At 47.5% G+C, this 27,473-nt stretch overlaps 1 protein-coding gene across 2 annotated transcripts in view; it reads left to right on the top strand.

Moving 5' to 3' along the window:
- PPP5C (protein phosphatase 5 catalytic subunit) overlaps nt 1-27,116 on the top strand; it is a 39,785-nt gene extending 12,669 nt beyond the window's left edge. Inside the window, exons 3-13 of one of the 2 annotated variants that reach the window (XM_008066929.1) lie at nt 13,469-13,616; nt 14,322-14,443; nt 20,922-20,987; nt 21,311-21,409; nt 22,255-22,360; nt 23,676-23,818; nt 23,943-24,030; nt 24,984-25,024; nt 25,144-25,322; nt 26,302-26,383; nt 26,553-27,116. In XM_008066929.1, the coding sequence (XP_008065120.1) occupies nt 13,469-13,616; nt 14,322-14,443; nt 20,922-20,987; nt 21,311-21,409; nt 22,255-22,360; nt 23,676-23,818; nt 23,943-24,030; nt 24,984-25,024; nt 25,144-25,322; nt 26,302-26,383; nt 26,553-26,615 (1,137 nt within the window). In that variant the 3' untranslated portion in view covers nt 26,616-27,116. The remainder of the gene's footprint in view (nt 1-13,468; nt 13,617-14,321; nt 14,444-20,921; nt 20,988-21,310; nt 21,410-22,254; nt 22,361-23,675; nt 23,819-23,942; nt 24,031-24,983; nt 25,025-25,143; nt 25,323-26,301; nt 26,384-26,552) is intronic. The other variant, XM_021717042.1, reaches the window with a different exon arrangement.
- The last annotated feature ends 357 nt before the right edge of the window (nt 27,117-27,473 follow it).

Below are 27,473 nucleotides of genomic sequence, written 5' to 3'. Positions count from 1 at the left end.
AGAATATCTTGAGGTTCCAGGGCCTGTCAGAAGGTGACATTCTTTACTTACCAGAAGGTCAGGAACTTTGTAAAGGAACTGTATAGACAGGTGTCAGGCCAGTCTTTTTCCAAGTCTTTTGGCTTTATGAAGTTAGTCAGCCTTAATCCCTCAACACAGTCTGGTCATATCTGAAGATATGCCATTCCAACTAGAACCTTGGTAAAATAACCAGTGTTTCCAGTGTGTCCTGTTACACAGAAAAGCAGATTCTTATTGAACTTATGCAAAAAAATTGTATTGCCATAAAGTAAGAATACTAATGACTAGTTAGTGAATTCTGGAGAAACCAGGTAGAGAGGGTTAAATGTTTCCATTTTGCTCACAAAAATATATTTTCCCAATTGCTATAAGATATAGGTAGTTCAAAAGAAAAGGGTTTTCTGGACTCTAAAAAATAAAACATAAAACAAATCAGCAGTATTTTTTTTTTAAGTCATAAAAATCATTTCCGTCCTCTATCAGTTCACTCCAGTGTAATTAATTCTTGTTCTACTTGATGTTGGGTTAACAGTCTTCATGAACCCATCAGTTTTTGTATTAGCATTGTGGAAGTTTTTTGTAGAGATGGCATCTCGCTATGTTGCCCAGGCTGATCTCGAACTCCTGGACTCAAGCAATCCTTCCTTGGCCTCCCAAAGTGCTGAGGTTACAGGTGTGAGCCACCACACCCAACCTTAAGTTGTGGAAATTTCTACTTAGTCCAAGGTATGATCTCCAAAGTTAATTAGAAACCTGTATTCACGAATACTTGTCATGGTCTTTTCTATGAATTTCCTTGAAGAAGCAGAAAATTTTTGTTTATAGCTGATTATAAAACACTTTCCTTTTTTTTTTTTTCTTTTTTTTTTTTAAGTCAGAAACTCACTCTGTCACCCAGGCTGGAGTACATTGGCATACTCACGTCTACTGTAGCCTCGACTTGCTGGGAGGTGATCCTCCTGCCTCAGCCTTCTAAGTAACTGGAACTACAGGCGCACACCACCACGCCTAGCTTTTTTTTTTTATTTAATTTATTGTAGAGACGAGATCTCACCAAGTTACCCAGGCTGCTCTCGAACCCCTGGACTCAGGCAGTCCTCTCACCTCGGCCTCCCAAAGTGCTGGGATTATAGGCTTGAGCCACTGCGCCCAGCCTGTAAAACACTTCTTGAGAAGAATTAAAGTAAAACAGTAATTGCCCTTGTATGACAGAAGACATAGAATAACTGTAGTTAAAGATTCAGTTGACAAGAAAATTTGGTTATTTTTATGGCATAAAACAATTTAACATAATAATCAGAATTATGACTGATACCATCTACCAAGACATAATAGATTTTTTTTTTTCAGAAATCTCATACAATTTTAGAACACATGTTAATAACATTGATACAAATGTAACTAAAAATTAACTGGACACAGTGGCACGTGCCTTTAATTCCAGCTACTTGGAAGACTGAAGTGGAAGGATCGCCTGAGCCTAGCAGGTCAAGGCTGCAGTGGCCTGGAACGTGCCACTGCACTCCAGCCTGGGCAATTGTGAGACTCAGACTCAAAAACAAAAGTAAAAATTAGACATCATTTTTTAATTTTTTTGAGTTGGAGTCTCACTCTGTCGCCCAGACTGGAGTGCAGTGGCCGCTCCCGGCCACCGCAGCCTCGACCTGCTGGGCTCCGGCAATCCTTCCACCTCAGCCTTCCAAGTAGCCGGAATTACAGGCATGCGCTACCACGCCCGGCTGATTTTTTGATTTATTGTAGAGATGAGGTCTTGCCGCCCAGGCGGGTCTCGAACCCGCGGGCTCAGGCAATCCACTCACCTCAGCCTCCCAAAGGCGCGGGATTACACGCTGAGCCACTGAGCCCGGCTAGACATCATTTCTTATGTGACAGTGATTCCTATATGAGTTTTACATACCAAATAATTCTAATACTTCTCTCTTGAACTTTCAGGGGCCATCTTTGGACTTCTAGGGTCCCAAATGTCCAAAAGTTAGTTCCAGGTCAAAAAGACAATTTCAGAATTTGAAATTTGATTTTGGAAAGCCTGTCAAATATGTCAAAGGTTTAAAACACTTGATCAAAATAGGATCACAAGTCACTATAAAATAATTGTCATTCACTTAGCCAGAGTGATAACAAAAAGATTTCGAAAAGCAAAGACCTTTACTCTTGGAGAGAGTAGGCTATCTCCCAGACACTCAAAATAACCTAGTAAGGACAGCAGGAGACCAACAGAATCTGTCTTTCCTCTTTCCCCCTTTTTTCTTTTGCAGTTTATTCAAAAGTTAAATGGGAAATCTTTTATTATTTCTTATTAATACTACAATACACAAAAGACTTTTTAAAAAGCAAAAACCAAATTTTACCTTTCCATCAGTGTAGTCTTTTGCTTTTGATTTGTTTTGAAATGGGATCTTGCTCAGTCCCCCGGACTGGAGTGCCGTGGTGCTATAGCCTCGAACTCCTGGGCTCAGACAGTTCTCCCTTCTCATCCTACATCAGTGTATTATTAATGGTAAAATTAATTTTAATAAAAGCTTATAAACAATGCTGGGCACGGTAGCTCACACTTGTAATCCCAGCACTTTGGGAGACTGAGCCAAAAAGACTGAGCCCAGAGGTTCAAGACCAACCTAGGCAATTTGGTAAGACCTCGTCTTTACAATAAATCAAAAAACAAAATTAGCCGGGCATTGTGGCACATGCCTGTGGCTGGAGACAGAAGGATTGCCTGAGCCCAGCAGGTCAAGGCTGCAGTGGCTGTGAACGTGCCATGGCACTCCAGCCTGGGTGACAGAGTGAGACTCCTGCTCAAAAAAAAAAAAAACCTTATAAACAAATCCATCCAATCTCAATCAACTTTGACCACATAAGGTAAGATTTTCATAAATCTTTTATAACCTCTTACAGAATTTTTCCATTCTTTTTCCTCAACTTCCTATATTCATTCACTTTATCTCATTTTTTTCTTCATTTCTTTAATCTAATCAATCTTTAAATAACCTGTAAACTTAGGCAAAATGACTTTTTCTTTAACAAAATCACATCTTCATGTGTTTCTGATAATCTTATATCTTATTTTTCTTATATACTTTGTAAATAGTCTCTCCCCTCCCTTCCCCTCTTTTCTGAGTTGGGGTCTCACTCTAACCCAGGCTGGAGTGTAGTGGCACATGGCTCACTGTAGACGCGACCTCCTGGGCTCAGGCGATCCTTCCGCCTCAGCCTCCTGAGTAGTTGTGACATGCCTGGTTACTTTTGTTTCTTTTCTTATCTCTAGCTTTAGTTACCATATATTAGTCAGAATTTTAATCCTTAGCAACCTTAATTCAAAGCAGAAACCTAAGAAGTAAGCAATTTGTTTTTGGTTTTGTTTTTTTGAGTCAGAGTCTCACTGTCTCCCAGGCTGGAGTGCAGTGCATGCTCACAGCCACTGCAGCACCAACCTGCTGGGCTCAGATAATCCTTCTGTCTCAGCCTTCCAAGCAACTGGAACTACAGTCGTGCACCACCATATCCAGCTAATTTTTTGATTAATTGTAGAGACAAGGTCTTGCCAAGTTGTCCAGGCTGGTCTCAAACTCCTGGACACAGGCAATCCTCTTGCCTCTGCCTCCCAAAGTGCTGGGATTACAACCATGAGCCACCACACCCAGCCAAGAAGTAAGCAATTTTTAACTGTCAATTTTGTACCAATAGTTTATAAATAAGCATTTTATAATTCTTAGAAACATAGGCTTTCTAATGGAACAGTTTTTCAATGTGGAACTGAACATTTTTTATTGTTAGTTCTAAATGTCTTTTGTTCCTCCAAAATAAGCCAAAAGCCATATTTAATAATTAGCCTTAACATTATACCTTATGTGGAAATGATGTAGATATTCAGTGGATATTTTTCATTTATCTTAGTAAAATACATGGGCATTGTTACCAAAAGATTTGAGAAACCTTTTAAAGTAAACATATTATAAAACATAATTACCATTAAAGTTTCATTTAAACTTTATCCCATTTACATCTATTTAATTTTTTCATTCTTAACAGTTTGGAAAATTTCATGAAACGTTAGACAAATCTAGTTATCTCAAGTTAAATTTTCTGTTAACTATTTTTATATTACTGTAGTTAGGCAAGCATCATAAAAGCAAGAACCTTAAAGTTAAACACATGCATCTTTTGCTGATAACTTGGAAGACATAGTTGTTTTTATGAAACCTACAATATTAAAATAGTCATAGTTACTCAAGTTACACAACCTTGAAAAATATTTGGGCTTACTAAGTTATGAGCACTCATTTATCTTTAAGTTAATTTGGTACCATGAAGACAATATATACAAACAGTTGTATATGGGGGGACACACATACAAAAAAACAGAAGTATCTTTTGGAGGGTGGGTCCCTTGTAGTGCAGGCTTCCCCTGCTAGGTAAGTGTTCTAGTTACCCATCAGCATTAGTCAGCCAGCTAACTTTGGTGTGAGAGACTGCATTTGGCTTCAGTCGTTTTTTTTGTTGTTGTTGTTGTTTTTAGATTCTTTCAGTGCGTTTACCCATTTTATGATGGGTGACTTACAAGTTCATGTGCCCATAGTGCACTGAGTATTTAGCAGTTTTTGATCAGAAATGGTGCCCCACCCACCCTGTTCACCTGATCTCTCCCCGAGAAACTTTTTTTGTTTCCCCAGATGAAAAGTCCTCAAAGGGAAACATTTTGCTAATGTGGAAGAGTGAAAAAAAATAGCAGAAGCACTAAGAGGCATCAAAGTTGACAAGTTCAGAAACTTTTGAGCAGTGGAAAAAGATCTTGATGGGTATATTACATCAAATGGAGAGTATTTTGAAGATGACTGAATTTAGACATGTAAGAATAAATAAACAATTTTTTATAATTGTTTTATAATTGAGACCCAGGTTTTTTTGAGTTCCCCATATAGGCGTGCACATATGCAAACACAACATAAAACATACACATGTGTCCAAAAGCCAAAGAGATCACAGAATTCAACATAAAAGAGCACAGAGACCTGAGAGGAACTGCCTATCCATAACTCTTGGAGCTCCATGAGAAAAATCAAAGGTCCCCTCATGTGGTATCAAAGATGGCAAGAGGGACAGACAGAAGTAAATAAAAGAACACTATTAGAGGAGCCAGATGAGGAGATCTTATTTTCCAAAAGCCAGTGAAGTTTTACATCCTTGGCAAAACATCATGTCAACAAGAAGAAACAGAAAAAGGGAGTGTGCATAGTTAGCAAGGGTTTAAGAAGAGAGGAACTCAGTTGACAGACTTTTATTAAGAGACCAGAAACCTAAAATATACACATATGTATATATGTATACATGTGTAACCTAAATATCAATTTTTAGTTAAGTCTACTTTTGACTATAGAACTCTTTAAAAACTTTTAAATCAGGTTAGCCAGGCATTTGGGAAACTTTCCTGTTTCTCGACTTTCCCTTCTGAAATTTACATTAAGAAGGAGTTTTGGAGGTGGAACATATTGGAAGTCTAGCATAATCACTATTTGAACTGTTTGTCTTTTGTAATCTCACAGTGAAGTCCAGCAGGCAGTTTGAGCGTTTAAAGGGTTTTCTGGGGGAGTTAAAGGAGAGTTCCCTTAAAAAATATACTTTGAAGTTTCTTATCAGATTTCAGCCAGGACAAACAAAATAGGTCTCCCATTCAGTTGGTCTGGTTCTAAAGCTTGCTTTTTCCCACTGTGCATGCATATATATTAATTTAGGAATTTCAGAAAACCCCCATTTTGGCCATTGTGTTTTGGGGTCATCTCATCACATGAGTCCATTTACCTAGGTATTTGCAAGATGGAACTCCATAGGTATTATACATACATCCAGCTGGCGTTTCCAAAGGGGAGGTGACTCCTTAAAGGAAAGCCCAGTTTTGATGAGCAGTTTCCTGTGATTTTAGAAATGCCTTTTCAAAAGTAGCCAGGGCCAGTACGGTGTATCAGGCCGATATCTGCTGCCTTATGAGCATCACTCCTCGAGCTCAGTCGTGAGTCGTGTTCTTGCATGTCTCAGAATCTCTGACCACCTTGTAGCAGCTAAGTGCTCCAGGTATCAGGGTGACCAGTCCCTTTTTTAAACTTCTCTGTCTGAGCACGAATTCTTGTTGGAGTTCCTCTTGCAGGGAGGCCCTATGAGACCACAACACATCGTGGAAAATCATCCTGATGCCTCTGCAAAGTCTCTAGTTGCCTAGAGCACCCAGTGGGTCAGAGGGAGCAATTGTCTCTTCCCTTTGTGTCAGGGAACTCGCCCTTGTGCACCTTGCAATATAACTTAACAGGAATTAGTCACAATAAAAAGACAAGTATAAGTTATGGGCAGTAGGAAGCAGCTTCAGTTTTAAAAGCATGCTGTGTAATTTCAGGCCCGAAGTACAGCCACCTGTGCCAGACTGCCAACACTGTGACCCAAACCTCCTGGTGAAGCAGAGGCCAAGAGGGCAGGGGCTTTTCCCTGAAACCTGAGTCCCTTGCTGGTGGACAAGATGAAAACCTTTGTTCTAGAAAGGGAGAATTGGAAAGAACAGCCCAAATAAAGTCTAGATCTCCCCCAAAAGAAGCGGGGGTCCAAGTTCAGTAGCACTATCCCTTTTCACCCAGTGACACCTCCAGGGGTGGAGGAACACAAGGGGTTCATACAGGTGCTGAGCTGAGAGCGAAAGGGGATCCCAGGTCTCCAGTAGGTTGCTCTGAATCTTCACAGAGCCAGGTGTTTACCTAATGGAAGAAGCTGAGACAGAATTAATATAGTTGGAGAGTTTATTTGGGCCAGGGTTGAGGACTGCAGCCTGGGAAACCCCTCATGTTACCTTGGGAAGTGCTCTGGAAAACAGAGAGAGTTACAAGCCTTTAGAGGAAAAAGGATGGGTCAGGAGAAGGGTAATTACTCAGGTGTTTTTCAGGAATTCTCCTTGGTTTACAGAAATAACACTGATTAGTAATTGGCTATGCATTGTTAAACTACAAAATATTATGGTGTCTGCGTGTGGCATTTTTAGGTTAATTTATAACTATTTGGGGTATCACTTAGCCTAGAGCCCACATAGTGGCTTCAGGAATTACTTTCTATTTTTTGAGTTGGAGTCTCACCCTGTCGCCCAGACTGGAGTGCAGTGGCCGCTCCCGGCCACCGCAGCCTCAACCTGCTGGACTCCAGCGATCCTTCCACCTCAGCCTTCCAAGTAGCTGGAACTACAGGCATGCGCTACCATGCCTGGCTAATTTTTTATTTATTGTAGAGATGAGGTCTTGCCAAGTTGCCCAGGCGGGTCTCGAACCTGCGGGTTCAGGCAATTCACTCACCTCAGCCTCCCAAAGCGCGGGATTACAGGCTGAGCCACTGAGCCCTGCCAGGAATTACTTTCTCAGGTGAGAGACATGACTGCTGTCTCATTCCAGTACCTCTCTGGGCCTGATAATTTAAAGAGGGTTCACATCCAGATAAAAAGCTTAATTTCTTTCTCATACCCAGACTTTTCTACTTTTGGAAGGGACATTAGACTTGGGCACAGAGTTAGGTCTGGTGTAGCAAAAGCCTCCCCTCAGCTCACCCCCATTCAGAGGGTAAGGTTACACAGGTGCAGAACTAGTGAACTGTTTTTACCATCAGGCCATAGAGCTGCATTCACTGTTAGCCCCCGTTTTGCCAGATGGGGAGAAGGCACAACCCACCCCCATCAGACCCTTAGGAATTCTGGCATGAGGTTTAAAAACATAGTTAAAATTTCTTGCTTAGGGTCAGCATCCCTGCTTCCAACACTTATAGTTGCAGCTTCGGTCCTAGGTCCACTGTATGGGGGTGGGGGGGGGAGTTGAAGTGATGTGGGGGAAGAAAGAGTTGGGGGAAAAGTATAATTGTTTTCTCAGTGTACTTCTCCCTTGGCAAGAATTACATCCCAGCATCCTCCCCCATGTCCTCTTCTCCAGATTCTGCATTAATGTTGCAGCTCAGGACATTAGGAAAGGTGCTAATGCTTTGGCTGGTTGGTTGACTGGGGCTGGCTGAAACATGGACCAAAATATGGACAATGAGGAGAGAGTTGGCCTCTGATCTCTCTTGATTTAACATAGAAGAAAAGATTCAAAAGCTTAGGGAGATTGAAATGCTAGAGTAGATTTGTCACTTAAAACCTACTCAGCCCCAGAAGGTCCAGAAGCCATACCTAAGACACTAACACACACATGAGCCTAGGCCTACACAGGGTCGGGATCATCGGTGATCTTCCTCTTGCATATCATTTCCCACTGGAAAGTTTTCAGGGACAGTAACATGCATGGAGCTGTCATCTCCTCAGATAACAATGTCTTCTTCTGGCATACCTCCTGAAGGACCCGCCTGAGGCACTTTTTGAGGAAGTGTTGCTCCTTTCAGAACTTTGTGCGAGGTGGTTTGGTTTCTTTTTTTTTTTTACTCTTTTTTTGGGTTTCAAAACAAAGTTTATTAGAGAAAGAAGGGAGAAAAGAAAGGGAGACTTGCCAGAGCTGGCAAGAGTGAAAGACACTGCCTGGTTTATTTTTTCATCATAGATTTGCATGAGTAATTTATTGTGCTTCAACATTTCCACAGCTACAGTGTCACTAGGCAATAGGACTATTTCAGCTACATTATAATCTTCTGTGGTCCTCACTGACTGAAACATGGTTATGCAGCACATGACTTTGTGTGTGTATATATATATGTCTCCTGGTTGTTGTCTCCGGAGAACTCTGACTAGTGCAGATGGACCTATCCCCTTATTAGGTCCTCTTCTCAGAAGACACCACCTGTGTTCTTTCCTGTATGTGCTCCGAACTTGGGTGGTCGTGCAAGCCCAGACCAGATCAGGGCTCGGAGCTCCTGCACTCCTAGCCCTTCCTGGGATCTTCTGGTTTTCTGTTCTGGTTTGTGATATGGTCGGGCTTCAGGATTCTTACGTTGTACATAGTTCAACACAGTCATTAGAAATGCATTTTGAGGCCAGACTTGGTGGCTCAGCCTGTTATCCCAGCCCTTTGGGAGGCTGAGGCAAGTGGATTGCCTGAGCCCATGGGTTGGAGACCAGCCCAGTCATCCTGGCAAGACCTCATCTCTACAATAAATCCAAAATTAGCCGGGCATGGTAGTACGCGCCTGTAGTTCCAGCTACTTGGAAGTCTGAGGCAGAAGGATCGTGGAGCCCAACAGGTCAACATTGGGGTGGCCGTGAACATGCCACTGCATTCCAGCCTGGGCAATGGAGTGAGACTTCAACTCAAAAAAAAAAAAGAAAAGAAATGCGTTTTGAGCTGGGCGTGGTGGCTCATGCCTGTAATCCCAGCACTTTGGGAGGAGGAGGTGAGAGGATCACCTGAGCCCATGGGTTTGAGACCAGCCTGGCAACTTGGTGAAACCTCATCTCTACAATAAATCAAGAAAAATGAGCCAAGTGTGGTGGTGTATGTCTGTGGTTCCAGCTACTTGGAAGGCTGAGGCAGAAGGATTGCCTGACCCCAGCAGGTCGAGGCTGCAGTGGCCGGGGCATGCCACTGCACTCCAGCCTGTGCGACAGAGTGAGACTTCGGCTCAAAAAAAATGTGTTTTGCCTCACAAGCCTTTAGTAGTTCCTGTACACCTGTGGTATGGATTTTGAAAGTAACAGGAACAACTGCTCCTCAATGCAGCACTCACTGGGCCAGGCACAGTTGTGATCTTCATGCTATAATAGCACATTTAATCTTCACAACAACCTGCATGATGGAGACTTGTTATCCTTGATTTACAGATGAGGAAACCGAGGCCCGGAGAGGGTAGGTCACTCCCCTGAGGTCCCACAGCCATGAAGTGGCAGCCTAGTCTCAGCGTCAGCTCCTGACAGTGGACATATGCAGTGTCAGAAGTTTCTTGGCACAACACTCGCCTTAGCTCCAGCAGTGTGCTCCGGTGGTCTCTCTTCTCTTCTGTTTTATTATGTAAAGAATGCTGGGTATGACTTGCCAAATTCACCACCAACAAATTCACTAGAGTGAAAACCTTAATGTCATGCTTAAGGCTGTCATTGGGCAATGGCACTGCCTGCTCTAGAAATCTCACTTCCGCCCAGCTGTCTGCTGCCTCAGGCTGTCCTGGCCCCCCTCCAGGCCGCATCTCAACATCTGACATGGTAGAAATTCATAATGCCCTGTTACACCTTGTTATGTGGGTCCACTCCACATGGGACCTGGCTCTTGGTGCTGCACTCTCTTACCCTCAGTTTTAAAACCCAGGCAGTTTGGAAAAACAGTTCTTCTAGTAAGTTCGGCCACTCATTTGGTGGCAAAACCTGACCTGGACTGCTAGGAAGCTGTTGATGGTCTTGATTGCTCTCGGGTGACATGACTGGCGGTTTCACTGCAGAAGTGGGTGTGCCTGTGATTACCAGGTGCTGCCCTGGACCTGCTGGGCTGTCATGTAACATAGAGATGTGCACTGAATCATCTTTCTAAAATCCAAAAATTCCCAGTTCCCAAACATGCAGCTCCCAGGGCTTTGTGTAGGGATTATGAACTTGTTACCATTTCATTAACTTGGACCTCATAGTTATTACCTGGGAACACTCGCAGCTGTGAAGATAACATATTTTAAAATCAACTTTTTTATTTTTGAGAGCATTGTAGATACCCATGCAGTTGTAAGAAGCAATTCAGAAATCCCAGTTTCTTTCAAAGATACATGTGGCATAACTACATAAATGTCACAGTCAGAATACTGACTTTGACACAGTTCAAACACCACTGTTTAAGTTCTGACCCACCAGGCCTCACCCCCTGTTGGCCTGCCAGGTCCCTTGGGTCTGGAGCGAGTGACCTTTCCCAGTAGGAGCCTGGCAGGGCCATATCCCTTCTCCCAGTCAGACTTTGAGAGTCATAACAGTAGCAGCAACAGGCCTTGGAATGAGCACTTGATGCTGGGCCTGGTATTAAATTCCGTGGGGGTGCTGGCACAACCTCCACTTTCTAGAAACTGAGAGAGGCCCGGGCAGTGAGGCCACCTGCCCTGGAAGGCCTGGATTCAGGTCCAGGAGGCCTGGCCCCAGAGCCCATGCTCATGACCACTGCCTCCCTGGGGGGTGTAAAGGGTGCCCTAGGACCAGGAGGTAGCGGGAGCCCTTTAAGTCTGGCCTGGGCAGGGAGGGGATGGGGCTGGAGGGGAGTACCTCTTGGCGTAAATGATGGAAATTGGAAGTTGAGGTCTCAGTGCAGGGTGACTTGGGAGAGAGCAGAATCCTGGCTTCCTGGGTTTGTGACTTCACCTCTCTAGGCCTCGGCTTCCTCAGCTGTCAAATGAGGATTGTGGTGACACTACCACATAGAGCTGCATGGAGGATAAAATGAGCAAGTTAATTGCTCACAGCAGTATCAGACACATGGTCAAAATTAGCCATGTATTCCTATTACTGGTGCTGCTGCTGTTATGGCCACACCCTTTCTCTTTCCCCTGCATTGTCATTTTTTGTCTCCATCTTCCTTCCCAGCCTGCCAGCTCCCTGAGAACGGGATTGACGCCAAGGAATTGCTCGGTTGCTCATTCCAGGGTGGGGGGCAGACCCATTCCTAGGAGTGCTCAGGGCTGGGGCGTGGGAGCCCAGAAGGGGTGTTTGGCAGAGTCTAAAGAGCCAAGGGGTTCCTGGAAGAGTGGCAGTGGGGTTGAGATCTGGAGAGGGAGGCGGAAATGAGGTGTCTGGGCAGGGGCAGCCTGCACACAAGCCTGGGGCTAAGAGGGAACTGGCACACTGGGACTTATGAGTGGTTTGGCTGGGAGGTGCCTGCTGGCTTGCAGGGAGAGTGGAGTGGTGGGCGGGGCATGTCAACTGGGCCACGTGGTGATTTGGACTTCATCCTGGGTGGACTCGTAACCTCTCCTGTTGGGAAGGACTCCAGGGGCTGTCTGGCGCTGCCTCCCTCCTCTGCCTTGCAGCATGCCCACAGCCCAGGTGGAGCCACCTGGCAGGGTGCCTTGGCCCAGGCCTGTCGAGACAGGGAGGGAGCCACTGCCTGCCGCCCCAACTTCCGTCCACTCTGCTTGGTCCACACACCTCTCCCCAGGGCGAATGAGCCTCATCCCTCTGCCACTGGCCAACCAACTCACAGGGTTTAGCAGATGTCTTTGCACAGGCTCTGACTCACTGCCAGGCTTTCCGCTAGGGGCCTCTGCTCCTTGAGGGCCGGCCCTGGCACTTCTCGCTCTCTGTCTTCCGGCACAAGATCTGTGAGGTCCCCTTCTGGGGGGGCCAAGGAGGTGGGCAGGTCAGTCAGGGTCCACATAACTAAACTGAGGCTCAGGTGAAGTCACTCATCCAAGGTCACACAGCAAGTAAGTGGCAGAGCCAGCATCTGAATCCAACCCTGTCTGCTTTTGAGGTCAGAGCATCAGAGTTTGCAGGAATCCAGGTAGAAGGTGGGGAGAGGGACAGGGCTAGGCTCCTTTCACTGGGAGCTTGCTGTTCCCCGATGTGCTCATTGTGTCTGATTTCATGTAATTGGTGTAGCAGTCCCATGAAAGGGACCATGAAGAGGAGGCAACGCCGTGTGGCATTACTCTCGCCTGCCACTACCACACAGGCTAGAAGTGTTCACTCATCGAATTCTCATGGTAGCCCTTTGAGGTGGATGCTGTCGCCAGTCTCTCCCTGCAGAGGGGAAGACTGTCCCAGAGAGGCAAGGTCACCCAGGTCATGATTGATAGAGCTGGGGTTTGAACCCAGGTGGCCCTGATATGTGACCACAGTCTCACTTCTTCAGTGGAGGAAACTTGTTTGTTCCAGGTCTCCCCAGAGGTCAAGCAAGGAAAGTGACATTTGTCACACCCCTGCTGCATGCCAGACCCAGAGCTTGTACTTATTCCTCTCTGCAACTCTGGCAGGGGGACCCCTGTATCACCCCCATTTAGGAGATGAGGGAGCGTCATCCAGCAGGTCACTGGCTTTCCAGGTGTGCCTGGGCTGTCCATTGCAACTGGAGACCCAGCTGTTCTCTTCGCTCAGATTCCTGCCTGCCTTGGTAATCACAACTATGATGTCAGGATGTGTGCTCAAGGGTGCTGCTCACACCTGTGCTGATTCCCACACGGGACCTGAAACTGAGCTCATGGCCTTCAGACAGGCAGTTCTGTTTGGTTTTAATGTAGTCCTAGGAAGATTTATGAAGTTCACCTGTGGGCTGCATGTTCAGCCCTCACGGAGCCCGGGATGGGCAGTTCTGTTGGGCCCAATTTTAGGGGTGTAGAACCAAGGCTTGGAAGTTAAACCTGTCCGGGGTGCACCTCAGTGTATGGTGGCCTGGGCTGTCTGACTCCAGCATTCACGGAACCCAGGGCTGGGCAGCTGCTGTGTCCCCAGCTCCTGATCACTCCTCTGCACAGGTGGGCTGGCCCCCACCTTGGCCTCAGTGTGGATGGATGCCCCTTCCTTCCCACCCAGGTGGTCAAGGTAAAGCCCCACGACAAGGACGCCAAAATGAAATACCAGGAATGCAACAAGATTGTGAAGCAGAAGGCATTTGAGCGGGCCATCGCAGGCGACGAGCACAAGCGCTCAGTTGTAGACTCGCTCGACATCGAGAGCATGAGTGAGTTGGGCTGGGTCCCTCACCCTCCCAGCTGGAACCTTTCACATCCTCACCAGGGCCCTCTCTATTCCTTAGGGGTGGCAGTGAGCTCAAGGACCCTGCTCCTGTCCCCAGACCCTCTATCTGCATTCCTGGGCCTCTATCTACTGCCGAAGCTGGGCCTTGTGGTCCCCAGTGGGCAAGATGGGGAGCTGTGACCCCATCTCACTGACCTCCTTCCCCTCCTGGGCCCTCACTCCCTGCTGGCTTCTCCACCATCCACCCCTCCCTCCTGGCAGTAGCACCAGCCCCACTGGCCTCCTGTGTCTGCCTCACCTCTAGGTCCTCTAGGTGCTGAGAGGATTCAGCCATTTATTCACAGATAATTATTGAGCATCTACTGTGTGCCAGACTTCGTTCTAGGCACTGAGGATACAGCTGTGAACGAAGCACTTCCTGTCTTCATGGAGCTGATGTTATGGTAGGGCAAGAGGTGATGAGCAGGCTGTGAAATGAATAGTATCAAGTGCTGGAAAATCAAGCAGGGTAACAGGAGAGGGGTGAAGTCCAAAGAGAGGAAGTCAGCAAGAGGCTTCTGAGCCAGACCTGACCTGGGGATCTCTTCACTTGCTCCTTCTCTCAGCCTATGTGTCCAGAGCTGGGTCTGCCCTGTCCCTGGGAGCCAGGCGCCCTTCCCACCCTCACAGTCCCTGCTTTCACACACAGCCATCGAGGATGAGTACAGTGGGCCCAAGCTTGAGGATGGCAAAGTGACAATCACCTTCATGAAAGAGCTCATGCAGTGGTACAAGGACCAGAAGAAACTGCACCGGAAATGCGCCTACCAGGTAATGCACCTGTCGGGTACTAGGCATACCTGGAACCCTGGGTAGCTTTGCAGCTGCCAGCCATGGGCACTGAACAAAGCAGAGGAGAAAGTAGTCATGACAGCTGACACCAAGTGGATGTCATGTGCTGGGCCCTGTGCCAAGGGATTACCACATGATCTTATCTGGTCCCTCAGCATTTTGGGGAGGTGACTGATGGTGCCATTTCTCCAGTGCAGGGACACAGGGACAGAGGGATTAGGCCGAAGGTAAAGAAGCCCCAGAGTCACCTGCAGAGAATTTTGCTCCTGTCTCTTAGGTGCCTGTGGCTGTTGTTGCTGTGGGTTGTTCAGGCCTTGATGGTTGATCCTGCCTCTGAGGGCCCCAGTAGGGCAGCTAGCTAGCCACAGGGTGTTGAGCTGGTTGAGTGAAACTTGGGCTCTCATATCCCATCTGGATAAGATCCCCTGCTCTGACCTCTCAGGACTACAGGGACCTCACCATACAGTGGGAGACTGCTGGAGTCCACCACCTCCTGGGATGGTTGTGAGGATGCAGAGCTTCCTGAGTCATGTTGACAGGTGACCTAAAGGAGTGTGGCAGGTTCCTGGGAGAATTTAGGGAGTGTTGGGGCCTGGGGCAAGCAGGGATTCACCTGCCCACTATAGGCAGTGGGTGAAGCTGTCAACTGATGGACCCTAGAGACAGATAGCTTGGGTCCAAATCTCTGCTTTCCCAGTTACTACTGTGTGCCCATCAGCAAGTGGCTTCGCCTTTCTTTGCCCTGATTTCGTCCTCTGTAAAATAGTGATAATCATATTGTCTCCACCAAGGGTTGTGAGGATTAACTGAGTTTAATCCTCATCATTGCTTACAACAGGGCCTAGCACATCGTGCTTTGCATGGGTTAGCTGTTAAGATGAGTTCGTTTATAAAGATAAGAGAAGAGGAGGAACGTCCACATTTCCAGTTGTTTTTAACTGAAGTATAATTTACACAGAATGAAATAGACATATCTGAAGTGTCCAGTTAGGTGAGTTTTGATAGTTTTGTTTGTTTTGGTTTTTTTTTGAGTTGGAGTCTCACTCTGTCACCCAGACTGGAGTGCAATGGCCGCTCCTGGCCACCGCAGCCTCAACCTGCTGGGCTCCGGCAATCCTTCCGCCTCAGCCTTCCAAGTAGCTGGAACTACAGGCACACGCTCCCATGCCCAGCTAATTTTTTATTTATTGTAGAGATGAGGTCTCATCAATTTGCCCAGGCTGGTCTCAAACCCACGGGCTCGGGCAGTCCACTCACCTCGGCCTCCCAAAGTGCTGGGATTACAGGCTGAGCCACCGAGCCCAGCCTAGTTTTGATAGTTTTATATACCTACTGCTTAAACAAATTACAAAATGTTTCCATCACCCAGAAAGTACCCTTTGACCCTTTTTCAGTCAGCACCCCCCCCCCCCCCACCGTCCTAGTGGTTTTTCACCACCATAAACTAATCCTGCTTGCTGGTGAACTTCATATAAATGTTGTATGGGTTCATATTCTTCAGTGTCTGTCTTGTGTTCAACATGGTGTGTGAGGGATTCACACAGGTATGTCGTGTGTATCAGTAGCTCACATACTCCATTGTATGTGAGTTCATGATTTGTTTATGTAAATTTGAAATTCTTTTGAGGGGCATTTGGGTGATTTCCACTTTTTATAAATAAAGCTGCTGTGAACTTTCTTAGATGAGTCTTTTTGTGAACACGTTTTCATTGAACTTACTGTCTTTTTGTTTGTTTGTTTCGTTGAGTTTTTTTGTTTTGTTTTGTTTTGTTTGAGTCAGAGTCTCACTCTGTCATCCAGGCTGGAGTGCAGGTGATCTTCCCACCTCAGCCTCCCAAGTAGCTGAAATCACAGGCATGCGCCACCACGTCCAGCTAATTTTTTGATTTATTGTAGACACAAAGTCTTACCAAGTGGCCCAGGCTGGTCTCGAACCCTTGGACTCTGGCCACCACCTCCCAAAGTGCTGGGATTACAGGCATGAGCCACCATGCCTGGCTTCATTTATTTTTTATTCTCCTGCATGCTTAAGGCTTGATTTGCTTTCTTTTAGATAGATGTTTCTGAAGGTAGACGTTTATGCTGTTGATTTTAATCTCCTACACAAAGCATTTAAAACAAAATTTCCTTCCAAGCGGTACTTTAGCTGCATCCCATGAATTTTGATAAGTTTTCCTTATTCAGTTAGAATTTTTTTCTAATTTTCTTTATGATTTCTTATTTTTCCCACAGGTTATTGAGAAGGGTGTTATTTAACTTTTGAATATTTGGGCATTTCTTAGGTATATTGCTGTTATTGTTTTCTATTTTAGTACTGTTTTAGTCAGCAAGCGTACTATGTATGATTCCATTTGGGCTATTTTTAGGACTGTCTTGGCAAGCATGCAGTGTGCACTGGAAAATAATATGTATTTTGTGGTTGTTAGTTGTAGGGCTTAGAATGTCAATTAGGTCAAGATGGTTGAGACTGCTGTTCATCTTTTAATGCCTTACTATTTTTTGCTAATTGTTCTATCATTTATTGAGAGGGGATTATTAAAAACTCTAACAATAGTTGTGAATTTGTCTGTTTCTTCCTATAGTTGTTGTCTATCAGGCTTTGCTTCCTGTATTTTGGAACTTTTATTAGGTACACACAGGATTGTTATGCTTTCCTGATGAGTTGACTCTTATCATTATGAAATTACTCTAGCAGTACTTTTTGGCTTGAAATTCATGTATAGTTGGGCCAGATTTTTTTATATTTGGTATTTGCTTGGTATAATTTTTCTGCCCTTTATATTCAGCCTGTTGGTATCTTTAAAGTGTTTTGCTTGTAAACAGCATATACTTGGTTGCTTTATCTAGTCTGATAATGTCTACATTTTAGTTGTAGTATTTAGTTTATTTATATTTAATGTAACCTATCATGCAGGCACATCTAAATCTACTGTGTTGATATCTCTTGTCTACTGTCCCATTTACTGTTTTCCTCTCGTCCTCCTTTTTTGACTTCATTTTGTGTGACTCCAGAATCATTTAACTTTTCGTTTTGTCTGTCAGTTGACATTTTTTGTTTTACCCTTACATGTATGGGGAGGAATGGGATGTGTGTGTTTAGGGGTTGCCCTAGAGCAGCTACTGTCAGCCGAGGCTTTGTGGAGAGAATGAAGTCCTAGTGCCCTTAGACATCCCCTGTAGGCAATGATCTAACCTCTCTCCCGTGAATCCATATGCCCTCTTTGGAAGAACTGAGAAGTGTCACTGAAAATATTTTCCGTGGGGCTTAATTCCTTCCCAGAACCATGATGAGAAAGGATGCTCCAGAGATTACAATATGCAACTTTAACTTGTCCCATTCTATCTTTAAGTCATGTTACATTACTTCATGAACCATGTAAGAATCTTACAATATTGTGATTATTTTTACACTCTCCTGACCTTGTGCTCTTGTCATACTCATATATATGCTATAAATCCCACGTCGTTGTTATTTCTTTAAAAAGTCAGTAGTCTTTTAAATAAATTTATGGGCCAGGCATGTTGGCTTATGCCTGTAATCCCAGCCCTTTGGGAGGCTGAGGTTGAAGGATTGCTTGAGCCCAGGAGTTCAAAACCAGCCTGGTGCAACATACTGAGACCTTATCTCCACAAAAAATTTTAAAATTAGTCAAAAAATTTAAAAAGTAATCTCAGCTACTCAGAAGACTGAGGTGGGAGGATTGCTTGAGCCCAGGAGTTGTAGGCTGCGGTGAGCCGTGATTACACCACTGCACTCCACCCTGGGAACAGAATGAGACCCCAACTCAAAAAAAAAAAATTTATAAATACACAGACACTCTTTTCGATACCTACACATTATATAACTTTGTAAAAAAAATCTTTTACATTTACCCACATATTTACTGTGTTACTCCTAGTCTCTTCAATATGTAGGCTTCTGTCTGGTGTGATGTCCCTTCAGGCTAGTACTTTAGAAATGTACGTCTGCTATAGGCTAATTCTCTCAGGTTTTGTCTGCATGAAAATGCTTTTATTTTGCCTTTATTTTTTTAGGGATATCTTTGCTGGATGTAAAATTCTGGGTTGATGTTTTTTCTTTTGATGGTGTGTGTGTGTGTGTGTGTGTGTGTTCCATTGTCTTTTGGCCTCCATTGTTTCTGATGAGAACTCAGCCATCATTTATGTCTTTCTTCCTGTAATATAGCCTGTCTTTTTTTCCCACTCTGGTTTTCAGATTTTGTCTTTGATCTTCAGTAGTTTGGCTATGATTTGCTTTGATAGGCTTTTTAAATTTTTTATATTGTATTTATTCACTGAGCTTTTTAGATCTGTGGGTTAATATCTTTCATCGGTTTTGGAAAGTTCCTAGCCATTATATCTTCTTATAATTCTCACTTCTGCTCTTCCTTACTTCTAGAAATCAAATAACACACCTTTTAGACCATTTGATACTTATTTCGCAGATCTTAATGATCCATATTTTTAAATTTTTTTTCCTCCAACTATTTCAGTTTGTATAATTTCAATTTTCTTTATGTTCACTGATTTTTTCTAACTGTTGTTAAGCCCAGCAGATGAATTATTTTATTTCTGATATTGTATTTTTTTATTTTTAACATTTTCATTTTGTTGGGTTTTTTTTATACTCTCCATCTCTCTATCCCATATGTTCATGCATATTGTCCACTTTTTTCGCCAAGTCCTTTAACACATTTGCTATAGTTATTTTAAAGTATCTATCTGTTAATTCCATCATCTGGTTCATCTCTGAGTCTGCGTCTGTTGTCAGTTCTTCATGTGCCTCAAAATTTTTATTGCATGCCAGACATTTTGCATAAAATAGCTGTAGAGACTGAAGTAAGTAAAAATTTCTTTCAGAAAGTGATGTACCTTTCTTCTGTTAGGCTTCAAGGCTTATGAACCTCATCTGTAGCTCAGGGGCAGTTTTTGTTGGCATTTCCTCACCATCTCCATGTTTTCAAGTGGAGTCAGGACTTTTCCTTCAGCAGGGCTTGGGATCTTAGCAGTGGCACAATTCCTTGGCTGTCTTTCTGTGTTAAAGTTGCCAGCTTTTGGAACTGTGGGAGGTCTCTGGTTTTCAGCCCTGCTGCCAGACTCTTGGGCTGCTGAGGAGTTCTTTTTTCTCCAGTTTCACCCCCACTTCAGTGCCTTGGGGGATCTCTATCCACCTCGCTTCCTCATGCCTAGTCTTCTTTGAAGACCACATGAGGGAGTTGCTGGATGGGGTAGAGGCATGATGCACTGGGGCTCCCTGGGATTCTCATTTGTCATGCCAGCCCCCTCGTGGCCAGGGGCTTCCACTGATTTCCCCTCATGCTAAGCCTTGGCAGATCCTGCCCTCCCACTGTGCTACCAGGATGAAAGCCTTGGGTTCCTTCCCAAGGAACAAGGACAGGCCCCTTGCTGTATGCAGGTTGCTTGATATAAGTTCCTTTGTGTTTCTGGCTCTCAGATGGCCTTTATTTTCCATTTGGTTTTGTTACTTGACTTGTGCCCATCATTAGAGTAAGAGAGACAGTCTTTTGTAACTTTCTACAGAAGTGCATGATCCTACTTTTTTAAACAATTTTTCCCCCAACATTTTGTTTGAAAATTGTCAAATCCACAGAAAGTTTAAAAGAACAGTGCAGTTAATATCCATAAACTCTGTACCCAGATTCACCAGTTATTAACATTTTGACACATTTACTTTGTGTACTTGTGTGTGTGCCTTACTTCTTTTTTCCCCCTGAACCATTTGAGAATAAGCTGTAGCCATTATAACTTAGATCTCCTGAAAACAAGAATTTTCTCCTACACGACCACAGTTAAATTGTCCCACCTTAGAAATTTAGTATTGCCATGATAATATTGACTTCTGCAAACAGTTCACACTGTCCATAAAACCTGGAAATATTGGCAAATATATGTGACATTGTCAAGGTCATCTTCAACCTGTAAAGAATGTTATCTGAATTTCTAGACAGATATTTTAATTTCCCACAGTTTTCCTCAAAGCATCCTTTTTAGCTGTTTTTGTTTTTAAATCCAGGATTCATTGAAGTCTCCAGTGTTGCATGTGACCTGCCTTTACCTCTTTTCATCTGGAAAAGAGGTTCTTTAGGGGAGATTTTTTTTTGACAGTGTACAGGCCAGTCTTCTATAAAATGTTCTAGAGTCTGGATTCATCTGTATGTTTCCTCATGATACCGAATATTTTAAGAGAAACCTTGAAACAAGTTTTTCACGTGAAATAGTGTTTTAACACCACAAGAGACCACTCAGAACACAGCTTGGGGGCCACCTTTGCCCCTTCATATACCCGCCCATCCAGACCTCCCTGTCCTCTCCTCTCCTCTCCCCACTTCTCCCTCACCCTCAGCTCAGTAGTGTCTCCGGGGCAGTCCTGGCTCTCTGACCAGGGTGGGCAGCAGACCCTGAAGCCAGTCCATTCACAGTCTGCCCTGCCTTCCAGATTTTGGTACAGGTTAAAGAGGTCCTCTCCAAGCTGAGCACACTCGTGGAGACCACACTCAAAGAGGTGCGTGTTGTGGGCAGTGGGCTGGGGAGACAGGTGGGTGGGATGAGGGGCTGGGCAGGGGCTTCCTGGGGAGGGGCCACGGAGCTCAGGAACTCACAGGCCCACTCCCTCTCTTCCTGACACCCCCACGTGTCTTTCCTCCTGGGTACCCCACTCTTTTGGCTTCTTGGACTCTCCCACCCTCTTCATTCTGTGTCCCCTGCCTGTGTGTCTTGCTCAATTCTTCTCGGTCTGCCGTGACCGCTTGCTCCTCCCCTCACCTCTGCCCCCTCCCCATGTCTCTCTCTGGGCCCCTCCCTCTCCGGTGGCCTCTTTTCTTCCAGACAGAGAAGATTACAGTGTGCGGGGACACCCACGGCCAGTTCTATGACCTCCTCAACATATTTGAGCTCAACGGTTTACCCTCGGAGACCAACCCCTATGTATCCTTCTCAGCAGAGCCGACCTTTTCCCTGCCCCCACCCAACTTGCATGGAATGGGAGGAACCCCAGAAGGGAGAGATCTGAGATGGGCTCTGGTGCCAAGGTGGGGGTGGAACGGCAGACTGGCCTTGCGTCCGTGCTTTGGGGTCAGACAGGCCTGGGCCATGCCCCCGTGCTGTGTGACCTAAGCTAGTGGCTCAGTCCCTCTGGGCACAACTTGTCTTTTTGTGCAACAAGATCACATCCAAACAGCACCTGGCTCTGGCCACACCTAGGTTCTATCCTGGTTTTGCTGCTTCACAGCTGTGTGACCATAACAGGTGACTTCAGGTCTTGGTGCCAGTTTCCTCATTTGTAAAATGGGATGATAATAGTGCTGACCTCACAGAATTACTAAGAAGAGTAGATAAGTTAAGAATAGGGCCCAGCACGCACTATGTAAGTATCTGCTCATATTGTGCTGTTTGCTTGACAAAGTCACTGAGTGGATGTGCATTGTTGGGTGGGAGGGCTTGTGTCCCATTGACCCTGCGGCTTTGGGCCTCTTTTAGGGGAAAGCTGAAGCAGGTTGGCTGCCCAATGCCCTCCACCTCTGCCATTGGATTTCCTGATAAACAGGGGGTGTCAGGGTCCTCATTATCATCCTGCTGAGGCTTAGAGGCCACACGGGTGGCCAGAGCCACACAGCACAGAAAGGGACAAGAGCCCACACTGAGTCCTCGCTCCTTGGCCGTTGCTGATAGGAGCCTTGGGGGAGTGTCAAGACCGGGAAGGAGCAGTCCATCTGGCCCGTCTGCTGCCCACCCCACCCTCCACTCTGACTGTGTTTTCCTTAGCAGGGCAGATATTTAATGGTGACTTTGTGGACCGTGGCTCCTTCTCTGTAGAAGTGATCCTCACCCTTTTTGGCTTTAAGCTCCTGTACCCAGATCACTTTCACTTACTTCGAGGTGAGCCAGGAAGCAGCAGGATCTGAGGTCGTTGAGGGGTCCCAGACAGGGCACTCTCTTGGCTTATCTAGGAAACACAGATAATAGTTGCAACTGTGTTCATTTTGCGGATTAACTGAGATCGTGCACAGGGCCACTTTGTATGGTTGAGCAGGTTGTACACTGCACCGGGGCATCATGCTAAGGGGCAGGCAGCAGTCACATAGACAGTGTAAATATATATGCTTATCATGACCGTTTTTCAGCAGATGGCAGGCAAGGGTCTGAGGAAGGGCCCCTTTTTGCTAATTTGTACAAGGGCATGAGACAGGCTTCTGGGTGACCTTGACCTGGCAATAGAGTCAAGCTAGTAACTGAGAGAACAGACCAAGGGCCGAGGGTGGGAGCAGGAGAGCTGGTGAGGCAGCTGGGCCTCCCCAGAATTGGGCTCAGTTCATATTTGGGCTCTTGTGGCTGAAGTAGAGCCTGGAGTATTTGTTGAAGCAGTGGGTGCAGGTGTGAAAGAGGGGACCAGAGGGATTGGGCCGGAGCACCTGGAGGGCCGTGGCCGCCAGTGACGGAGACAGGAGCTGGCAAGAGCAAGGTGTGGCCACAGCTGAGGAACTGCCCTTTAGGTGCAGCTGTGAGATCCAGGAGATTCAGGTTGGGAGTGGGATCCCCAGGGTGTGCCATCTGGATTCCTTGGTGGACAGATGGGTTTGGACAGAAGGAACTTGCTGGCAGTAAGGACCACAGAGGAGAGGCCCTGCCTGTTGCAGGGTGAGGGCGCCTGGCATGTGGTAAATGCTCAAGAAGCCCCCACTAGGGCTTCACCGCAGAAGGCAGCAAAGGGCTCAGGCTGAGGTGGGGGACAGCCGGACTCTTAGCATGAAGGACCGGCAGCTTACTTGTGGCTCCTAGCCACATGAGGCTGAGTGTGAGGGTGAAGGCCAGAGCTCATGCGGGCTAGGCCACAGCAGATGCCCTCCTTTTCGTAGAAGCCCCAGTGCCCTCCAGTCTGAAAGGGGAGGAGTGAGACGCACAGGCCCACAGTGGGAAGTCCAAGGCCCACAGGGGCAAGGGACACACCCATAGCCCCCTGCCTTGAGACCTTTGTCACCATGTACTCAGTTTGCTCCTCCAGAAAATGAACTGAGAATGTTGGGTTCTGTGTGGCGCCAGTGAGCTGATGTATGCATGTTGTTGGCTTGGAGTCCACCAGCCACCAGTGGGTAGCCCTGCCTGGGTCACCAGGCCCGTACCCGAGGGTGCCTGGGCAGGGGGACGCTGATGAACCTGAAGGCTGAGCTTTCTCTTCTGTCCCCGTGTCGGCCAGGCAACCACGAGACAGACAACATGAACCAGATCTACGGTTTCGAGGGTGAAGTGAAGGCCAAGTACACAGCCCAGATGTATGAGCTCTTCAGTGAGGTGTTTGAGTGGCTCCCGCTGGCCCAGTGCATCAATGGCAAAGTACTGGTGAGGCGCTAGGGACCGTGTGCAGGCTCCCCCCACCCTGCCATGCCTGGGCACATGCTGGTGAAGTGAGGCAGGGCTAGGGGTGCTGGTACAGCCCTCACAGCTCTTTCCCCCCAACTCCCAGATCATGCATGGAGGCTTGTTCAGTGAAGACGGCGTCACCCTGGATGACATCCGGAAGATCGAGCGGAATCGGCAGCCCCCAGATTCAGGTGAGTGGGGTGGATACCTCCTTCCCTCCAGGGGCCTCAGCTCCAGCAGAAAGCAGCTGTCTGAGCTTGGATCTCAGCTGCAGCCCTGGTCCTGCCTCAGATGGGTGGGCTTGGTGCCCTTGGCAGGGAACAAGTCTGAGGCTCAGTTTCCTCATCTATAACTTGGGTCAGTGCACCTTCCTTGTGGGACTATGCTGTCAAAGGTGCGTTAGTGACCACAACACAGGGCAAGGGATATGGTGAGTACTGAGCACACACCTGTCCTTACTTACTAGTGAGCTGAGCCCTGCAGGGAGGTATTAAAGGCCCTTTTCTAGTGACAGGACAGACTGAGAGAGTATTCACACACACACACACACACATACTGTAAGTGCTGTGGAGAATGTGGGTAGGGCACGGTGGGGCTGGGTGCTCAGAGGCGCCTCTCCAGAGAGGCGACGGTTGAGCTGATGCCACAGAAGGAAGAGGCACCCGCCGTGCACAGAGCCTGGCAAGCGCATCGCAGGCCCACAGAGGGAGCCTGAGGCAGGGGATGAGGCAAAGTGGAGGAACAGCAAAGTGGTGGCAGGTGGGCAGGGCTGGGCTTTAGGACTGACGCTGGGCGTGAGATGAGGTTAACTAGGGCCAGATCCTGCAGAGCCTGACAGGCCTCAGTGAGGTGCTGCGCTTTTGCTCCCAGGGCAGTGGGGAGCTACAGAAGGCTTTGAGCAGGAGAGGGACCTGATCTGAATCATGATGTTCAATGCTCTGTCCATCTTCAGGGCCTCAGTGGGTGGAATGGGGTCTGGAGGGGAGATCAGCGAGGCTGGGGTGCTCAGAATCACGGTTGCATGTCCCAAGCCCTGTCTGCGGTGGATTTCTCCAATCCAGGCCCCGCTCAGGCTGTGCTGAGCAGTGAGTGCCCACCGGGAGGTAAACAAGTCCCTGATGTTCTCTCCTCCCCTCCCCACCAGGTCCCATGTGCGACCTGCTCTGGTCAGATCCGCAGCCACAGGTGAGTCTATGACAGGACCAGCAGGGGGTCTGGGGCCAGTGGGTGTGAGCTGTGGGCAGAGGGCAGAGGCCAGCTGTCATCCTGAACCCCATCTTGCTGGCCTCCCCACCCCACCCCAGAATGGGCGCTCAGTCAGCAAGCGGGGCGTGAGCTGCCAGTTTGGGCCTGACGTCACCAAGGCCTTCCTGGAAGAAAACAACCTGGACTACATCATCCGCAGCCATGAGGTCAAGGCTGAGGGCTATGAGGTGGCCCACGGAGGCCGCTGCGTCACTGTCTTCTCCGCCCCCAACTACTGGTATGTCCTTGCCTTTCCCACCCAAAGACTTTTCTTCCAAAGGCCACGGGGCTTTTTTTTTGTTTTGACTTTTTATGGTGGAACATTTCAAAGACAGGCAAAAGAAGATAAGAGCATGATGAGTGCCACAGGCATGTTCCCCAGCCTCCATGGCCACCGGCAAACACCCCCAACATCCCCTTCCCCTGCTGAGGCTGTGTTGCTGCAACCCCTAGGCATGCCATCTTCCTCCCATTGGTCCCCAGCTTGGCTATGAAAGAAAATGCTCTTTTCTTAACCACAGTACTGCTGCCACTCCTTTAAATAATGTGACCTCTTGCTCTTGCCTGAGTCCAGCCAGTGCCTTCTCTCCTGTCTCTCGGGAACGTCTGTTTTCAGTTGACTTCTTCCAAGCAGGACCCAAACAAGGGCCACATTTCCAGTGTCTGCCTGTGAAATCCCTGTCCCTGCCTCGTATTTGTTTAAGAGACCACTTGGCTTGTAGAGCCTCTTGTGCACTGATTAGACTGGCCGCATCTGCGTGGTGCTGCCTGGCGTGTTTCTCTGTTCCCCGTGTCTCCTGGTGGTTAGAGGTAGAGATGTGATCAGATCTGAGTCTGGTCTTGGTCACAGTCTTCCTCTGTGGGAGTGCCCTACCCCTTCCCTCTAGCTCCTTGCTCCTCTACTCTTTACTCATCCTCCCTCTGCCCAGTGGCGGTGGGGGGAGGGTGGTCTTTCCTGTGAATTTCTCTTTTTCACATCCCTGCCTCTTTCTGTCTGTCTGTCCTTGGCTCTCTTGACATCTCCGCCTGTCACTGTCGCTGTCTTCCCTCTGATCCTCCCTCTTTCTCCTGGCCTCTCTTCCCTCTAGCCTCCTGTCCTCCCCCCACCACCCCCATCTCCCTCTCTCTGTTCCCCCTCTGCTTGACCCTTCCTTCTCTGAACCCCTCACCCCGTCCAGCCCCTGACCACACTGTCCGCTCTGCTCCTGTCCCTGCAGCGACCAGATGGGGAACAAAGCCTCCTATATCCACCTCCAGGGCTCCGACCTGCGGCCCCAGTTCCACCAATTCACAGCAGTGGTGAGTTACCCTTGGGTCTTTATCCCTCCTGGCCTGGACCTGGGGAGGAAAAGACTGAGCGGCCTGGTTAAGGAAGCAGGGGCGGGCTCTGCATCTGGGTGCTCGGAGGTCCCCCGAAACCAACTCCTTTGTGACTGTGTATCCATCCCATCTGCTTCTGGTTCCACAGCCTCATCCCAACGTCAAGCCCATGGCCTACGCCAACACGCTGCTGCAGCTAGGAATGATGTGAGGCGACAGGCGGGGGGCTTGCATCCTGGGCCCCTCCACTCCCACTGGAGCCCAGGCCTGGGCTAGGGGGCAGAGCAGGCCCCGCTCCAGGGCAATGTTGGGCCCCCTTTTACTTTGTAAAGTTTGTATTTATTCCCCTTTAGGTTTGCAGAGGGGGTAGGGGCAGAGTCGGGGGCTGGCTAGAGGTTCTGCTCCCTGGACAAAAGGAAGGAGGTGGAGAAGCAGGGGCTGGGGGCACAGCCCGGGCATTCTGGAGGGAGGCCAGCTTCGGGGTGGGGTGGGGCCAAGAGGCTTCCCTGCCCCCCTCGTTTGCATGGCTCCCCCCCCACTAAAGCAATAGGGCCCCGCATAAGAAGACCCCAGAGCGAGGGTCATCAGGGAGGCCTCGCCTGCACCTCCCCTCCGGTAGCCCCATGGTGGGGCTAGGCTGGGGCCCGCCCCCTCCCCAGCTATTTTATGTCTGTAATTAAATATGTTAAAATAAAGTCATTATCGTAAGTCAGTTTGTCTCGGATGGTGGAGCCACAGGAGTTGCCAGGGTTGGGGTAACCATCACTTCAGAAGATGCAGAGAGGTGGTGGGGCCACAGTCCCCCAGCTGGATAAGCCGCGCTCGGCACTGACCACCCAGGCAGCACTGTGTCTGCCGGACACAGTGGACTGACTCTTAGGGAGTGTCTCCTGCTACCTGATAGAAAGGCGGAAGGGCCTACCCACAAAACTGCTTGGATGTGGGAACAAGGCCTGGGGTGGGCTAGTGAGGCTGGGGTGGAACGACAGTTGAAGAAACTCCTCATCCTTTCCTGTGCCCGTCCCCACTGGCAAGTACTGACTGAGTGCTGCTCCCTGCCAACCCTGCA

Source organism: Carlito syrichta, unplaced genomic scaffold (assembly GCF_000164805.1).
Source record: "Carlito syrichta isolate Samal-C Ts95f unplaced genomic scaffold, Tarsius_syrichta-2.0.1 Scaffold309196, whole genome shotgun sequence".
NCBI classification, from domain to species: Eukaryota; Metazoa; Chordata; class Mammalia; order Primates; family Tarsiidae; genus Carlito; species Carlito syrichta.
Note: the sequence above shows the minus strand (reverse complement) of the source record. Positions and strands in the feature narration are given on the sequence as shown.